The 18,687-nt window shown below is 40.2% G+C and overlaps 1 protein-coding gene and 1 long non-coding RNA gene across 2 annotated transcripts in view; one reads left to right on the top strand and one right to left on the bottom strand.

Annotated features, from left to right (window-relative positions):
- The window catches only part of LOC111834948 (BMP/retinoic acid-inducible neural-specific protein 3-like), a 29,022-nt gene extending 19,241 nt beyond the window's left edge, over positions 1-9,781 (top strand). Inside the window, exons 5-8 of the mRNA XM_023794809.2 lie at positions 1,188-1,293; positions 3,684-3,920; positions 4,581-4,803; positions 5,570-9,781. Of these exons, the coding sequence (XP_023650577.1) occupies positions 1,188-1,293; positions 3,684-3,920; positions 4,581-4,803; positions 5,570-6,686 (1,683 nt within the window). The 3' untranslated portion in view covers positions 6,687-9,781. The remainder of the gene's footprint in view (positions 1-1,187; positions 1,294-3,683; positions 3,921-4,580; positions 4,804-5,569) is intronic.
- Positions 9,782-9,967: 186 nt separating this feature from the next.
- The window catches only part of LOC111834950 (uncharacterized), a 46,317-nt gene continuing 37,597 nt past the window's right edge, over positions 9,968-18,687 (bottom strand). Inside the window, exons 3-5 of the long non-coding RNA XR_002836115.2 lie at positions 10,998-11,125; positions 10,696-10,787; positions 9,968-10,610 (exon numbers count right to left, since the gene is read on the bottom strand). This is a non-coding gene — a long non-coding RNA (uncharacterized lncRNA). The remainder of the gene's footprint in view (positions 10,611-10,695; positions 10,788-10,997; positions 11,126-18,687) is intronic.

Below are 18,687 nucleotides of genomic sequence, written 5' to 3' on the forward strand. Positions count from 1 at the left end.
GTAATGACAAAAAAATGCATGTGATGTGGAGGGTGACAAATTGTGAAGGTCCGAAGCACTGGGGAAGAAATGTCTGAGAACCGGGAAAAATAAACTGTTCCACATTTAGCAGAAAAAAGGAATATAATCAATGAAATGCTGATGGCCTGAAAAGGGAAGACAGGGTGTGGGGATTCGATACCAACCCAGAGAGGAAATCATTATCATTAAGAGGATTGCCATGAAATAAAGCACTCTGGGAAGGTACAGCAGCGGAGGATAGACGAGAAATCCCTCGGAGAACAGGAAGCACAGGTGTGGACAGAGCATCTCGGTGATGCCCCCAAGCTGCAAATTATGGGAGGGGTGATTCAAAGAACATGGGCCAGGTGAAGACGGTGCAGGGCGGGGGCTCAAGGATCCGAGCCGCTTAAGACACAGACATGTGAGCCAATAGTCACCCGTCACACTGCTGGATGCACTTTGAGCAACGTATTACATTTTGCATGTATATTATTTAACAGACACTTTTGTCCAAAGTGATGCAAATAGCACATTGCAAACATACGGCTGTTGATGGATCAACTAGCCATAAGTGCAGCTAGGCTGAGCTTCTAATGAATGTCCAGGTACAAGTGTAAGTAGCACTGGAGCAGGAGCTACACAGCATTATTCAGTCAGCAGATAGTGTACCATTGAGAGCATTCAGTGAGTATGGAGCGCTGTAGGCTAGTGGAGGTACTCGTGGAACAGAGGGGTCTTGAGGTGTTTGAATCTGATGGCTGGGTGTGTTTCAGCAGCTCACTAACATATTTCACTTGAACAGTTCCAGTAATACATCTAGCTGCTTATATACAAGTTGGTTTGCATCAAAGCATGAACTGAACTACGGAAGAAGTGGAAACATAACGACAATGATAATCAGAACAATAATCATGAGTTTTTGGACAGCATTTCCTAATGAGGCTTGATAATCCTATTGTACCATTACATTTGTGCACTTCATATGCTAATGATATTTTTTATTTTACGATCATATTCCTGCTTAAATGTTTTGTATTTGGGAGGAATCCACAGCTGAATCTTTGATTTCAATGAGCCGAACAGAGAACCTGGCTTTACCATCCATGCTTATTCTCCCAATTAGTTCATGAATAAGTGCATAAACAGTATTTTTTCCCCCATTCTTTTTATTTATTGTTACCCAGGTAACAGAAACTAGAACTGGTCCCCTTGGATGCAGTAACTATGACAACCTTGATTCGGTTAGTTCTGTCCTGGTTCAGAGTCCCGAGAACAAAGTTCACTTACAAGGTATGTTTTTTTTTTTAATTATTATTATTTCCAATGTTGACATATCCTTGATATATCCATTACATCACAATAGATATGTTGTCATTAACTGAAAGTGACATAGATGAGTCATAAATTAAGAAGAATTTAATTTTATGCATGCAGCATAAACCTGGCATGTTTCAGTCAAGACTTGTAAAAACAGGGCTTAGATAAAATAATTCTCAGGTGCATTGTCAATATCTTTGCTGCAGTGTTACTGTGAGATTACTGGTCAGGAAAATAAACAGAAGCACATGAGACAGGGACTTGGCAGTGTGGATCTGGTCTCTTGACAATATTTTCCCTTTTCTGGGTTATATGGAGAATGGATGCTTTTGCAGGGTAGCACGACACAAACAGAAAACAGCAAGGTGGGTTGGTTAAAAAAAGGAAGTTCATTTAATTGACTAGAATTACTGGGAATATATGAGATAAAATAAAACACAGAGATACATGCATATTGTTGAGAATGACATGCAAGTGGAATAACACAATATAACAACAGAAAGACCTGGTCACCTGAACCTCCTGAGATGGAAGGTGGCCACAACATCCATCTCACTCAGCTCCATTAATGCTCATGAAGTGGAACTTGAAATGTGAATAACAACTTTTTAATTTTGTTTAGGCTGTTACTGTATATGTTATCGTGTGAGAAAATCGCTCTCCTAATTTAAAAATGGAAATGAAATTCTGTATTTTCTGAGCATTAACAAGAAGAACATCACCACCACCACCACCACCAACAACAACAACAAAACAACAACAATAATAATAATAATAATAATAATTATGATGATAACAGCTGTGGCCTGTACTACGAAGCGGGGTTACTGGCTTATCGGGGTAACTTGTCGGATTTAAGGTACCTCAGTTTAAATGGACTTCATATTCGTTCGCTTACATTTTGCCCAGACTACCTTAAATCCGATAAGTTACCCCGATAAGCCAGTAACCCCGCTTCGTAGTACAGGCCCCTGGTCAAAAGCTCCTCTGTCCTAAAGTCAAACAATTAAATTTAAAATGCAGCTGTGCATTTCTGAAACCACAAACATTGTGTGCTACTCAAATTATTAAGATTTTTAAGTAAAAATTTGTTAGTAAAAACTGTTTTGACACCAATGCCCTGAAATAAAACTTGCCTGACTTATTCTGCCCTTTATATCATGCATAAATGTAGCCGGGGACCAAGGCTGACTCTGCATCTACTTAAACGAGGCATTACCCTGATTGGGCAGACAGTTCGCGGACACTCATAGAAGCGAAGACGGCCAAGTCTGCATGCACTTAGTGGAAACTGACATCATGCTTATGTGACTTAAGTGCACTTTAGATGTGGATCTGGATTCCATCCTAGCAGTTCACTTTCATACTATTATACCTAAAAAAAGACAAGGTCAGAGGCTCTCATGATAAGGGTTGAACGCCACGCCCCCCATATAAATCAAATGCAGAAACAAATTACATTTCGTGTTTGTCCCGTTACAGAAAACTGACACTGTAGCCACCATCAAATTCCTGGTGCAGAAATAGTTTTACATATATTGCAAGTCTGGACAGGAATGAACAAGTAATTATTTTTTATTTAAAAACACTAGTGTTTTATATATTTATAGATATATAGTTTAGTAATATTTTAATGTATAACTTAAACTTTCATTAAGACATTGTCAGTGTTGATATATTTTTTTAATTATAATTATGTAATTACGAACCACGACTAAGGAATAAAAATGCTAATTTGAGGAGCTTGATACACGCTTTCCATGTATGAAATGTCAGAAAAGAGCAGGTCTCTGTCAGTATGATTCATGTCAGCTGAGATTTTATGGCCTACCGTGGAATAAAAGTGAGGTTTTTGGGTACCTTTTATTAATTATTATAATTAGTGTATCCAATTCCCTTATAATTACACTTTGAATAATTTAAATTAATCCTTAGTTATAAAACTCATTATTGCCTGACAGTGTATGTAATGTGGGCTGGAACTAAAGCATCTATAGTTATTGTAAGACACCAGTCACTTTAGTCTTTATTTGCCAGACAATTCAGTAACAAAGATGCAGAAATCTACAAGCATTTTTTTGCAACAAACAGCCCCTAGTTACAGCAATCCTTGGTTCCAGCTGTAAAAAGGGGCTTTTGCTGTTCTCGTAATTATGAGTAGCGTATTTTCCTGGAAGGCATAAGAAAATGAGTTTACTTCACTAAAATTGTGCAACGTTTTTTTTCTCTCTTTGCCGAAAGCAAGGCCTCTAGACTTCCAGTGCTCCAGTGCACGGGACATGCTACCTTTAACATCTAACATTGCCCTTTCCGTATATGAATGCTTCGGTTTAACAATCTTTTACGTAACCCCTTTATTCAAGGCTTGCAGGTCATTCTGCCAGAGTACCTGAGAGATCGATTTGTGCAGGCTGCCCTCAGTTACATTGCGTGCAACAGCGAGGGCGATTTCGTCTGCAAAGATAATGACTGCTGGTGTCTGTGCGACCGCAATTTTCCGGAGTGTAACTGCCCTTACGTGGATATCCAGGCGATGGAGGAGCGCTTACTGCGAATCACAGAGACGTGGAGCAGTCTTTACAAAGAATTTGAGGATTCAGGTAAAGAAGAAAATGGATTTTGCCCTTTATGTCATAATTACACAACAAATATGTATTGCTTATTTGCTTGTGTTTATGTGAATCGATGATGATCAACTGTCATTGTGTAGAGATGCTTACCAACTGCTAAATTATTACCCTTGGCCAAAAAGCAGAGAACAGTGTTTTTTTTTTTTTGTAATAGTTATCCATGTACGTTATGTGTGTCTGCGTTGATGTGTAGCCTATACGACGTTCTTCTTGATGGTCTGGCATTTTCATACTCTCAGTAAGGGTAGGACACTGTAAAGCTATTATTGACACTACGGTTACTCTGCGCTTCCACAGCAGACGTAAAACTTTGTACAAAAAGTAAGAAAGTTAATCTTTTGCTTCAACAATGTTTTCAGTTTAAAAGAGAGATGAAAGTGGCAAACATGCTTTGATATTTAGAGAAAAAAACCTACAGGCATTAACTATGCTGTTCAGTCAGAAAATGATGATGGGAACATCATCATTATTATTATTATTATTATTATTATTATTATTATTATTATTATTTTAATTGTTGGCAAAATGCATCATTAAAATTTTCTTCAGACTAGTTTGTTGTGTTGATTTCATCTCCAGAGTACAAATTTATTGATGTCCATGTTTATTTATTTATTTGCATTTCAACAGATGAATTCAAAATGTTTCTGACAAGGCTTCCACAAAATTATTTCCTGAACATTTCAACTATACAGCACCTGTGGTCGATGGACAGCGCTTTCCAGCGGCGCTATGAGCAGCTGGAGGGTAGCATGAAAGGGCTCTTACGGAGGGCTCAGAGAGTGGTTTACAAGCTCTTCAGGTTGAGTAAGAGGTGCCAGAAACAGCCCCACATTAGTTTACCCAGGGAAAGGTAAGTACCATTACAGAGCTCTGGGGGAGCCTAATTGAGTATTTAACAAAAAAATAAAGTGTTTTCTCGGACTACAATCAGCATACATCAGACAGTTTCTTCAAATTATTGTATAAAAGTACTACGACATACATAAGTAAGAGAATATGTTATGATTTATCGTTGATTAATATTCGGCATAAATTGACGATTCAACGTTTAGTCAGTTGATATTTTGCCAGCTATTTTCTACAAACCAGGTCTCTTGCTTGAATTGATAGAATTAAGTATTCTAGCATATAAAATCCATTTCTTTACTTTTTCTACTTTCAAAGAACAGTCAGTGTCCAGCAAATTATGACACACATTTGTATTTTTATTCATTGCTCATTGTTAATAAAGCTTGTTAGTTTATTAGTCATTATTTTAATGAAGGGTCACAAATCTTCTCAAACGGACACAATGGGGTTATCGCTAGATTTATAGATGAATTACAAGCAACGTTTTCCTAATTCATCTTACATGCCACAAACTGATTAAGCAGAACCAGTCAGGACTGATTTATTGCCAATACATACCAGCACTGCCATAGTGAATTGCAGAAATTGCCTAAAACAACCATGAAAATGATACACAAAGTCTCACAAACACGCAGAAGAATCACCTCATTAGGTGTCAATTTTTTTTTTGCCAATTTGTAGCAAATCAGACCATGATCCACTGTGCGCTCGAAATATCGTCATGATATAAAATATGCATCGTTGCTGTTGTTTTGTATCTATTTCAGACCACAGACATACTGGTTAAACTACTTACAGTCCCTGCTCTACTGCTCAGAGAACAACCAGCTGGGCTCGTTCTCCGAGGAGATGCACGCCTGCATTTGCGTGTTTGACCAGGCCACCTGTCAGCAGATCACACCGTGCTCCATAGGGGATGGCGGGGCCTGTGCATCCTGCGCCACAGACAACCGCTCCCGTTGTGGTAGCTGCAACTCTGGCTATGTACTGAGCCAGGGCATCTGCAAGCCCATGGTGGCAGACTCCACCGAAAACTACCTGGGCTTTGAGACGGATCTGCAGGACCTTGAACTGAGGTACCTCCTGCAGCGAGCTGACAGGAGACTTGAGGTGCACGCCATCTTCATCAGCAACGACCTGCGCCTCAACAGCTGGTTCGACCCTTCATGGAGGAAACGAATGCTCCTCACCCTGAAGAGCAACAAGTACAAGTCCAACCTTGTGCACATGTTGCTTGGGATTTCCATACAGATCTGCCTGACTAAGAATAGCACATTGGAACCTGTATTGACCCTCTACATTAACCCTTTTGGTGGCAGTCACTCTGAGAGCTGGTATATGCCAGCAAACGAGAACAGCTTTCCTAACTGGAAACAAGTCAAGCTTGATCTTCCACTGGAGTGCTTTAACTGGACCTTGACCCTTGGAAACAAGTGGAAGACATTTTTCGAGACGATTCACATCTACTTAAGGAGCCGCATTAAGACTCAAGGGGCCAACGGGAACGAAAGCATTTATTACGAACCTCTGGAGCTGGTGGACCCTTCCAGGAACTTGGGCTACATGAAAATTAACAGCATCCAGGTGTTTGGCTACAGCATGCACTTTGACCCGGAAGCCATTCGAGATCTCATTCTCCAGCTGGATTATCCCTACACACAGGGGTCCCAGGACACCGCCCTCCTCCAGCTGCTGGAGATTCGTGATCGAGTGAATCAGCTCTCTCCACCAGGTAAACAACGCCTGGACCTCTTTGCATGCCTGCTTCGGCACAGGCTGAAACTGACGGCCAGCGAGGTGTCCAGGATCCACACTTCTCTGCAAGCGTTCAGTGCTCGATTACCTAACTCCTTGGATTACGAGACCACCAAACTGTGCAGTTAGCAGTTAGCGGTCTGAAATGCAGCGGAAGAAGATAACAGTCAACAGTAGATTATGAATATATCATTTTAAATGCATAATGGACTCTAATTGTGACCATCACAAACATCATATTAACATAAGGGCCCCAAGGTTTAACAAGACATTAGGCATGCATTACATCTACATACAGGTAAAATAAAGTAATTCAGCCCAAAACACCTTTCCTTTTACTTTCCAAACATTTACTATTTTAAGAGTAAACATAATAGTTATTGAAAATACTATTAATATACACAGAATTACTTTCATCTGAAATCATTTATTACATGCATATGATGTAAATGAATTGTATGTATTACCTCTGGGTGCCCTTGTAAAATATGTAACTATACACTAATTATACATACTATTCTGTGTAAAAACTACAAATTTTTATGTACTGAGTGCGATCTGGGGGTGATTTTCAGATACAGTCTATTTGTTTGTAATTTTTATATGTTCTGTTGCTGTGATAGTGCATTTTGCCTACGGGACAGAATATAGTGATGTCAGTAAGTTTTGTAGATGAATTGTTATTAAAATATTCTATAATATGTACTGTGGAATTATTTGTCTAATTCATCATTTGATAAATTTCTGCTGACGTACAGACAGCAGTATGGAAATTTCATACAATTGAAAGCAACATGATGAAAACATTTCAGTGTAGAAATTGTGATATGCTAAATTATTTTTAATAATATGAATGAGGTTCTGAATTACCTGACATTTATTATAAATCCAATGCATAGCGACAAGTTTTTGCTTGAAATGTAATTCCAGCTAACATTCTATTCTGATCTGAGCTCTGGTCCCTGTTCTCCTGTGTCCCATCTCTATTTGCACAGCATTCTGGAAATATGCTGTTGATTTTAATGGCTTTTGAGTGTGAAATATATATCTTTATGTTGGTTTCTGCAGCACATTCCCGAAAGCCTAAAACGATACAGAATAACAAGATGTCGCAGAGTCCAAATAAAACTGAAATGTGGAATAAATTAAACGCAGGACATTTATTACATACGTTTCAAATAACAGGTGATATTTAATCTCTGACTACAGTAAAGAACGATATATTGCGCAAACAGACGTCTATCAAGCTAGGTCTGCTTTGTATGGCTCAGCTCTGAGTATGTAATTAACATCGGCTGATGCCAAAGTCAATTAAAATATCTAATTAAATACTATTCAGACAGCTACAAATTAAGTGAAACAGTCAGGTGATTAATGTCATTGGTTGTTTTATTAAGCCCCCTATTACACCCAGGAGTGCCTTATTAATTTAAGCTGACATTTAAGTTGAATGAAACCTTATATGCGACATATTACATATTGTAGGACAAATAATTGCATTGACAACATACTCATACTGATGAAGATGCCAGCAAATCAGCTGAGGGCATTTGAACAGATGGAATACGCAGTGGAAGCTGTTTGCGTTAATAGCGCTCTGAATGTTTGTCCATAGGTAGCGGGGCAGTAGGGGCATGGATACCCTCGAAGATTCAGGGCCCCCAGCACCTTACTGGGGCCCTTGAATATGTGAAATTGGCTGGGGGGCCTAAGCTAACATTCTGTTAGGCGACCCAGAATTTCTAGCTACGCCCCGTCGGCAAATACAAAATATATAGCTACGTAGTTCCATATTCATTTATGATATTGATTTGCTTTGGAAACAATGAGTATGTTCCTTTAAGAATTCCAGGAAATTGGAAACACACGGTAACGACCAGGATTTGAAAACTGTAGTATGAAAGTATGAAAAAAATACTGCTCTGTTCAAGTCTGGCTCTAACATGTCTCTTGATAATAAGGTAATTTTAAGGCAATTTCTGGCTAAACTGAAATATCAGTTAATATGCGTGGCATGTTAGTTCATTTCATTTAGCAAAATTAAATGTAGTCAAGTTCACTCAGGAAACATAGATGGTGACTCTCACAGTTGAAAAATAACAAAGGGATTCACTAAACAGGGCTACATTATTCTGAATCACTTAATTCTCAATGATGGTGATATTATTATTATTATTATTTATATAATATAATTTTTCTTATTATTGCCATCATCAACAAATGTGGTACTACCACTTGTTTATTGCTTAAATATTACTCAAGGGCAACAGAGTTAGAGTTTGTGAACCATAAAGTATGGTTAGGGATAGGGTATTTATTGATGTCCCCATAGAAATGTTTCAGAGAAATTGAAATGTGGTAGAAAAATGTTAAAAGAATTTTGCTTGATGTCACTCTTGCTGTAGAACCAGGAAGAGGCCAAAATGATTTTTTTAAATCTGCTAATTATCAGTCTGTTTGAATTAAAATATAGAGCAGACATTAACATAATTTTCTTACAAGTTAAAAGTTCCTTTTTTTAAAGGCAAAGAACAATTTCAATGAGCAGTGATAATTTTTAAACATGGCCAAGACAACCCACTATTGAGTTTAGCTCAGCTGCTCATAAACATTTGTTTAAGCATTTTGGATTTAAAAATAAGTTAAAATGAACAAAAAAAATGACATTCCATATTTCCGTATAAGGGTAATCCAGAAAGGCTGGTGCTGAATAAAAATAAACATGACATAGCTTACTAATGAAAGTATTAGTGGCTGTCAGATATCTTAAACAACACAAACAATACATTAACTTTATTTTAATATATGCATTGCTAGATAGAGGTTCTGTTCTTATTGTCACGGTTTCTTGTTTTAACACATTCTTACCCATCACATAATCAAGTCTTTGTTAATATGTAACTCTTACAATTTGGCATGACAACGTATGCATTTTTGAGGAATCTAACATCAACACAATAACATCAGGTGACAGGTGCAGGAATTTCATAAATCTTCATTATATGAATCCTTTCTCATTCCAGTACCTAAAACATTCTGGTCATTTGATGAGGTGGATGTAAATCTGTGCTACCAATATTCAAAATTATTTAAGGCTTGTTTATTATAAAAATGATGACTTACGCTAATATGGAACTATGTATGCCTGAATGTGTACTTGCACTTTCTTTAACAAATTTTTATTTGCTGGTGAAATAAAGGTGGCTACAATAGCCTTGGAGAAAGCTGGTATTCCTGAAATGATTCATGGAAGGATTTTGTTTTCTACTAATACTACTGCAACTCTTACTATTAAATGTGAATGTGATTTTGTAAAATGTATAGACTTGTAAAAATTCCTGCACATGCACAAAAGCAAAACAAGTACTATGTTGACAGCAATGTGATTTATGCATGAAGAAAATGAGCGATTTGTCAGAAATTAGAACATTTATTTGTAACAATAAAAAAAGCAATTAGGAATTGCAATATACAAACTGATAAAATGACATTAGTTTGACATCTAATTGTTTTCATTTCTAGCTGACATTCAGGAAAATGAAAATATTGTCATGATTAATTTGGTATGTATATTATTTTGTTAAAATAAGTATTCAATAATCTCATGGGTATAATTTTCGTACAGAAAGTAAAGGCTTTACTTTTATTTTCTGGTTATTCTTTTTTTCAATACCACACATTTATTGTTACATTGTTGACAAACAGTATATTATTAAGAAATTACAATGCAACTATAGTAAAATCAAACAAATCTGTGCTTGTGGATATATGAAGGTACATCTAAGAATTTCCATAGATTTATTTAGTAGGACAAATACCATGGAAATATGAATAACAGGGGTGTCTGTTGCATGCATGAATTCATAGGTCATACCTGGAGACACCCACATATCTCTCACTGACAGTAGGCAGAACTGCTTGGCTGAAAACTGGATGCTCTTCCAATTGGGTGAGTTAAAGGGGTATAGGGGACTGGACAACGAGGCTGATCCCACCGACCTGTAGCTGGTCAATCGAAAGACAGCCAGTGGGAGGATGAATGCTGGACAAATGCTGGTAGAAGTGGTGGGATATTGGAGATAAGACAACAGAGGGGGAGACAATTCGCAGGACGGCAAGCCAATTGTGAAGAACTCACCTAAGCACCTCAGTAAGTATCAGTTCTTGCACGCTTGTCTCTTTGCATTTCACCATGACGTGGAGGTCAGTTGGCGGCTTTCAAAGGAAGACCTATGCACCGTAACGACACAGCAATTAGTGAGCTCTCTTACATCTAGTGCTGACAACATCTGTGCCAAAGACAAGCAGAATCTAGTGGCAAGATTTACTAGTTATTGGGAAGAGGAACAAGAGGCTAAGTAATGAACAGAAACATGGAAATGTAGCTCCGGCAGAAAGAAGACTGGTCGGTATTAATGCTCTACATGCATTTTCACATACCTGTCATGGGAAGGAGGTATAACTGTAATAGGTAAAGGATAGCAGAGTTGTTTCAGGATGAAACTTTGTGTGGCTTTACATATAACCACTGTGTTTCATTTAGCGTTCACGCAGGGGATTACCGATGCCTGGAAGAGAGTTTTTTTTAACATATAAACTTATTCAATAAAAGTTCAGGCAGCTTTGAGTTAATCAAAGATAACATGCACCTTAAAGAGAGTCCTAATCCAATTTTATATATTTACATCCATCCACGTTCTGTAACCATGTGTCCTATTCAAGATGACAGGGGGTCTGGAACCTATGGGTGCAAGGCAGGGAACAACCCAGGATGGGGCACCAACCCATCACAGGGTGCATTCACACACCATTCATATCTGTGGGCAATTTGGTAACACCAAATCACATGTCTTTGGACTGTGGGGGGTGGATGGGGGGGAAGGGGTTACTAGAGTGCCCAAGGGAAACCCAACAATCACACAGCAAGAACATGCAAACTCCACACAAATGGAACCCTGGCAGAGACTTTACCTCTGGTCCCCGAGGAGTGAGGCGACAGTGCTGCCCATTGCATATATGCATATGTTCAGCTGTATTTACTTTTTTTAGCAGTTGCTTTTGCCAGATCACTCATCACAATATACAGCTGTCAAGTAATTAACTAGATAAAAGTGGGCCTCCAATGTAAACCCGGGCGTGGGAGGAGTTCGGTGAGGCCATGGAAAGTGACTTTCGGTCGGCCTCAAAAAGGTTCTGGCAAACCATCCGGAGTATCAGGAGGGGGAAGCAGCTCCTGGTTCCTACTATTTATAGTGGGGGGGGGGGTGCTGTTGACCTCACCTGGGGACATCACCCGGAGGTGGAAGGAATACTTTGAGGACCTCCTCAACCCTGCCTCAGATACATCTACGCACACTGCCTTTGAGACGTCTGAGGGCACAGAGCCCGAGGGTGCTGGGGGGGGGGCTTGCACATCACTGGGGCTGAGGTAGCCAGGGTGGATAAAGAGCTCCGTGGTGGCCGGGCCCCGGGGGTGGACGAGATCTGCCCGGAGTACCTGAAGGCTCTGGATGTTGTGGGGCTGTCATAGCTGACACACCTTCTCAACAGTGCGTGGAGGTCAGGGACAGTGCCGCTGGATTGGCAGACCGGGGTGGTGGTCCCCTTATTTAAGAAGGGGGACCGGAGGGTGTGTTCCAACTACAGGGGGATCACACTTCTCAGCCTCCCTGGGAAAGTCTATTCCGGGGTACTAGAGAGGAGCGTGAGATCGATAGTCGAATCTCGGATTCAGGAGGAACAATGCGGTTTTCGTCCTGCCCGTGGAACACTGGACCAGCTTTATACCCTTGCAAGGGTACTGGAGGGGGCCTGGGAGTTGGCCTATCCAGTCTACATGTGTTTTGTGGATTTGGGAAAGGCTTACGGCTGGGTTCCCCGAGGTGCTCTGTGGGGGGTGCTTCGGGAGTATGGGGTCCAGGGTCCGCTGTTGTGGGCGATTCGGTCCCTGTATGAACGGAGCAGAAGCTTGGTCCGCATTGCCGGTAATAAGTCGGACGTGTTCCCAGTGCGGGTTGGGCTCCGTCAGGGCTGCCCTTTGTCATCGGTCCTGTTTATAATGGACAGGATTTCTAGGCGCAGCCAGGGTGTTGAGGGTGTCCAGTTTGGTGACCTCAGGATTGCCTCGCTGCTTTTTGCAGACGATGTCGTCCTGTTGGCTTCATCTGCTGGGGATCTCCAGCATGCACTGGGGCGGTTTGCAGCCGAGTGCGAAGCGGCAGGGATGAGGATTAGCACCTCCAAGTCCGAGACCATGGTTCTCAGCCGGAAACGGGTGGTGTGCCCTCTTCGGGTCGGGGAAGACGTACTGCTTCAAGTGGAGGAGTTTAAGTATCTCGGGGTCTTGTTCACGAGTGAGGGTAGGAGAGATCGGGAGCTGGATAGACGAATCGGAGCAGCGTCTAGAGGCAAAAAGCAAAGCTCTCGATCTATTGGTCCATCTTCGTCCCTACCCTCACCTATGGTCATGAGCTATGGGTAATGACCGAAAGAATGAGATCGCGAATACAGGCGGCCGAAATGAGGTTTCTCCGCAGGGTGTCTGGGCTCTCCCTTAGGGATAGGGTGAGAAGTTCGGATATCCGGGAGGGCCTCAAAGTAGAACCGCTGCTTCTCCACGTCAAAAGGAGCCAGTTGAGGTGGTTTGGACATCTGGTGCGGATGTCTCCTGGGCGGCTACCTGGAGAGGTTTTCCGTGCATGTCCTACAGGGAGGAGGCCCCGGGGCAGACCCAGGACTCGCTGGAGGGATCATATCTCTCAGCTAGCCTGGGAACACCTTGGTGTCCTCCCCGAGGAGCTGGTAGAGGTAGCTGGGGAGAGGGAGGTCTGGGTATCTCTCCTGAAGCTGCTACCCCCGCGACCCGAACCCCGGATAAGCGGCAGATAATGGATGGATGGATGGGATATGTAAGGGTAGCTGAGGGATCACAGATGATGATAGATTAGGTCAGTGGTTGAAGGACTTGATGAGCTGTTCCCAGAAGCGATGAGTCTTGAGGCATTTCTTTGTGGTGTAGAGGGATTCCGATGACCGGATGTGAATGGGAAGCTCATTTTACCATTGAGAAACTACACAAAAGATACAGCTAGAGTGTGACTTCTCACATGGTGGATTGATCTCCCGCCAGGGCTGGCTTTTCAACTGAAGAGGGCAGGATTGAATGTGCGTCTTGACTTAACATCTTTGAAAGCCAGCACCAAGGACTTGAATTTGATGTGAGCATCTACAGGGAGAAAGACAAGGAAGGGTGTAACATGGGAGTATTTTGCCCAATTGAATATGAGATGTACTGCTGCATTTTTATGTAATGGTTTGACAGCGCAAGCTGGTAGTTCTGTCAGGAAAAAGTTGCAGTAGCCTAACCATGAGATGACAAGTCCTTGGACTAGAAGCTGAGCTGCATAGTCTGACAGATAAGGCATGATATTCCTAATGTTGTACAGAGAAAATCTGCAAAATCAGGAGATAGATACTATGTGATCGGCAAAGGATAGCTGGTCATCTTTCATCACCCCTAGGTTCCTGGCAGACTTTGTTTGGGACAACATTGATCATGTAAGCTGTACATCAATATCACAGTGAATGGTAGAGCTGGCAGGAAAGATAAGAATCTCATTCTTAAGGGAGGTTCAGCTGAAGGTACTGTAATAATCCTTCTTCCAGTCTATGTTGGCAAGGCATGTGGAGTTCCAAGCAGAGACTGAGGTGTCCAAGGGATGGAAGGTGAGATACTGCCGTATGTTATCACTGTAGAATTGGTAGAAGAAACCGCGAGATTGGATAATTAGGTGGTGTACAGAGAGAAGAGGAGGGGACCGTGGACAGAGCCTTGGGGGATATCAGTTGTTACCTGATGAGCTCCTCACCCTCACACACTTGGTATGGTCTACTTAATACATGAGAGTCAGACATTCTCAGACCAGTACTCTATAGATACCGAATTCATCGAGGCTGGATAGGAGGATCCGGTGATTTACGATTTTAAAATGTTTTAAGTTACAAAACAAATAACAATCAATAATGTCAGACTAGCCAATATAATTCTGTAATACAGGCAGTGCACGACAAAGCAGTAATGTTGTTGAGTCCATGCTATGTCAAGACTGAGTGGAGACGGCAGATCTAGCAATATCTATATATAAGTAGGCAACAATGGCCGTATGTAGTACTCAGTTCTGCAATAGCTGAAGGGCTGGCAAAGAAAATATTCTAAAGAAGTGAACAGTTAAATATCCATATTCATGACACCCTTGACCAAATGCTGTACCATCCCAGGGCGCACATTCACATACGAGGGTCTATCTAGAGACACCAGCTAACCTTATCACTAGTTTGTGGATGACGGGCGAAAACTGGAGTACATGAAGGAAACCCACAAGAACATGAAGAACATGCTGCACACAAATGAGGAAAGGATCAAATCCAGCACAGTAGAGGTATAATGGCATGGAGCTGCCCACTGTGCCACCCACCCACGATAAGTTAGGGTTAAATAGATGTTAAAGGAAACAAATGTTAAATTCAGGTGTTAGATGTTATGCTACTTAAAAGAGTATCTAGAGGGTGTCTTTTGACTGTTGTTGTCTTGTCCCTTTTATCAAGAGTGTGACTGTTAATGATTGTATATTTGTGTACAGTGACTTCTATGAATGAACATCACATCTTTCATAATATAAAAATGCATAAAAGACATGAAAGGATGCAGTGATGAAAAACGATAGTCAAAGGTAACATTTATCCAGGGACTTTATGTTGCATTACTTAAAATTTTGACTGCAAATTTAACCAGTGAGCTGGCATCATAATTTAACGTTTATTCATGCTAGGAAATGTTGGACCTGTTGCACATGGAATGGAACAAAGATGTCATTTTGCCTTGCTAATTAGCAGAATTTTATTTTTCACCTGAAATAAATTTTTGCTGTGAGCATCATTTAACTGACTTAAAGAGGAAGTATAATAAATTTATAAACGTACTATTTATTATTCCTTTGTTAGTAAGGGACTCTGCATTTTTTATTGTTTTATTGATACATGTTGACGTTATATAATGTAAAATAACAATTAATATATTTTAAACACAATAAACTTTTTTAAGAAAGCCGTATGCACCAGAACCCAGCCTTGAAAGCAAACCATAGTATGACCTCATTAAAGCAACTATGTTCAGGTGTGAACAATTAAAGAAACATTCGTGGGCGAATGCTGAGGGGGGGGTTATAAGAAGCACAGAGGTACTGTAGCAGCTCTGCTTTCTGGGACTTGGAGAAATTTGTGGAAGTTTCCACTCACAGCCCAAAGGGGTTTCTGGGGTTTTTTTTGGGGGGGTTCTCTCTTACTTATTGATTTTATTTTAAGTGGTGTGAGATTTTAAAGATTGACTGCTTCAGGATTTCTAGTGATGTTCCCTGCTATTTTATTGTTATTTACTACGAATGAGGCATAAGGAATATGAAAAAATATGAATCTGAAAAAAGCATGTAATTATTTGGCCTAAATATTGCGCTACTTTCACAAGTTTCTGGGAGAAACTGTATTGCCCAGCGGATACAAACGGATTTACTTGTTATCACATACCAGTGAGAAACCTCTTATCACCCTTTACCAGTTATAAAAGATTTGCTTGGCAATCTTCTTGTTGGGAATTCAGATCTGTGGGATGATCGGGAGTCTTAATTTTTATTATTCTGCGGCACTGTGGCCTCTACCTAGCTGGCTCCCGCTTTGATTCTTGCCGCTGGCTCAGTGTATCTTTGTAGTCTGCATATTTGCCCTGTGTTGCTAAGGATTTCCTGTGGGTTTCTTCTCGGCCCAGAAGCGTATCGTTAGGGCGTCCCCCGCCTTCTGCTGTATGCTTTCTGAGATATGCTCCAGGTTGGCTGCCATCGTGTACTACAGGAGAATAATTAAATTGTTGTTTTTCAGGCAAGCTAGGAATGTACGGTATATTTCCCAGACATTATAGGTGTTCTACAACAAAAACACAACAGCTTCATCAGTGAGCAAAAATTTCTCTGGTGGCTACAGTTTTAAGTGAAACTGACTCGTCCATATTCTGGTTCTGGAGGAAGCTGCTCCCGCTTGAAATAAGCCGATATCTGCATATTCGAACCTGGTGTCTAGTACAGGGTTTCAATTAGTGAATCTATGCTCACCTATAAAACAAAGGTTATTCTTTACATATAACCTCAGTTGGGGGTTAGGGTTGTGCAGTGGCTATCACTGTTGCCTCACTCCTCTGGAGATCAGGATTTCCCCTAAAACACACTAAGGTGAATTGGGTTTGCCAGGTTGTGTGATTAAGTGCCTGAATGGCATGCGTGCCCTGCGACGGGCGGCTCTTTGTGCCCACAGCCACTGGGATAAATCCTGCAGCTCTGCCCTGGGTAGCTACTGAAAATTGATAACCTAATTGTTTGAATCTATTTATGACTAAAAATAAATCAAATTTATTAAGATTGTTGTAAATCATGTATTTGTGTAGGAACTTTGCTATAATCAAAATCTAAATCTTTCTTTTATCAGTTCTCCTACGTTTCTTAGGCTCAAATAAAGAACACGGCAAGGTGCAGGATTAAACTACTGTTTCTATTAAGATTAAGTTTCTAATAAAGTAATTTACCAAACTTATCTGTGAAGGTGAAAGATCTGCATCTATCACCAGTGCCCAGATCCTTGTCTGCTACACCTCCATTCTTTTAATTTATTTGAAGTTGTTGAAGTATCAGCAGGAAGTTAATTCATTTTGCAGGGGGTTCTTTTCTCCCTCTAATTCCCCACTTGTGCTTTCCATTTACTTTTACAAAATGACTTTGCTTTGACCTTTTGAATATAAATTTCAAGTCCACTAGTCAAGTAGAATGTAAGAAAATGAGCTCTAAGATTACGATGAGAATTCAGAAAGAACTTGAAAAGGGTATGCAGCATTCTATTTGTTTATAAATATATAATATGTAATTAAAATGTGCAAATGTATATGCAGTGCTAAAAAATAAAATCAAAGTTTTATATGAATTCTGTAATTCTCATTAAAATGCTACAGAAATGCATATGAAACCTACAACCCTGTTCCAAGGTCATAACATTGTGCTAATGCACCTTTCTGGAAGGATCTATTTTCAGACTCTCAAAGGAAGAGGATACAGTACTAACAAACAGGGTGTCTCTCCTGTTACTTGTTAGCATCTGTTATATAGTTTATTTATTTACTTTTAAAGCCTGTTCCACTATTTGATAGCTGCTATATTTTATTGATCAGACAAGTGGACTGCGTCCATCGCATTATTACTGCATGCATTGCTACTTTCACCTCAAACAATACAGCTTTTTATAAAAGGGATGGCTGTGGTCCTCACTGATTGGCTAATAGTGTCCCATTTTTCTCGTATAATAGCTAAACTGTGGTACTTTTCTGTCCTGAGAACTTGAGGAGTAACTGGTGACACCATCGATGCAACTATGCAGGGTTATAGATAAAAGTAATTTATATTTGTAAGTGAGGATAAATTGAGTTCTCCATAAAATTTGGAAGAAAGAAAATGATAGAAGGAGAGTCTTGCTAACAGAACAAATTCTCCAGCAGCTGACCAATGAAGGTATCCAAATATCATGACTGGGCTTTTTCTGGCTACCCCCAACGGGGGACCTCCCCCCCATCACCTGGCTTTATTGCCCCACTTCAAACAGAATGTCCTCTTGAAGATGGATGGTATAAATTAAACCAACTCTCATTATAGTTATTTCAATATTATTCCTTAAAATATCACATAAATAATGCTAATGATATGCCGAGGTCATTTTATAAAAGCAATAAAGAACTTGAACCCGCGAATGTAAAAGCTGAAGGTTGCCATCATTCAGTGTATATGCATTATATTAAATGGTTTCTTTTATATGGCTTAATTGTGTTTGTCTTCGTGTAGCAATTAAAAGAAACAGTGAATGAACCTGTAGCCTAACACCCCAATGCCCAGTATAATTTCTGACCTAATCAAATATTAGTCAATACTATAAATATTATAGTAAATATTAAAACAATCATTATACTGTGGTCCGAAACATTCCCTATTGGTTGATATCTTCAATAAAACGTAGCCCTAAAATGTGTGACTATTTGGTGCGCTGATGC

Source organism: Paramormyrops kingsleyae, chromosome 15 (assembly GCF_048594095.1).
Source record: "Paramormyrops kingsleyae isolate MSU_618 chromosome 15, PKINGS_0.4, whole genome shotgun sequence".
Taxonomy (NCBI): Eukaryota; Metazoa; Chordata; class Actinopteri; order Osteoglossiformes; family Mormyridae; genus Paramormyrops; species Paramormyrops kingsleyae.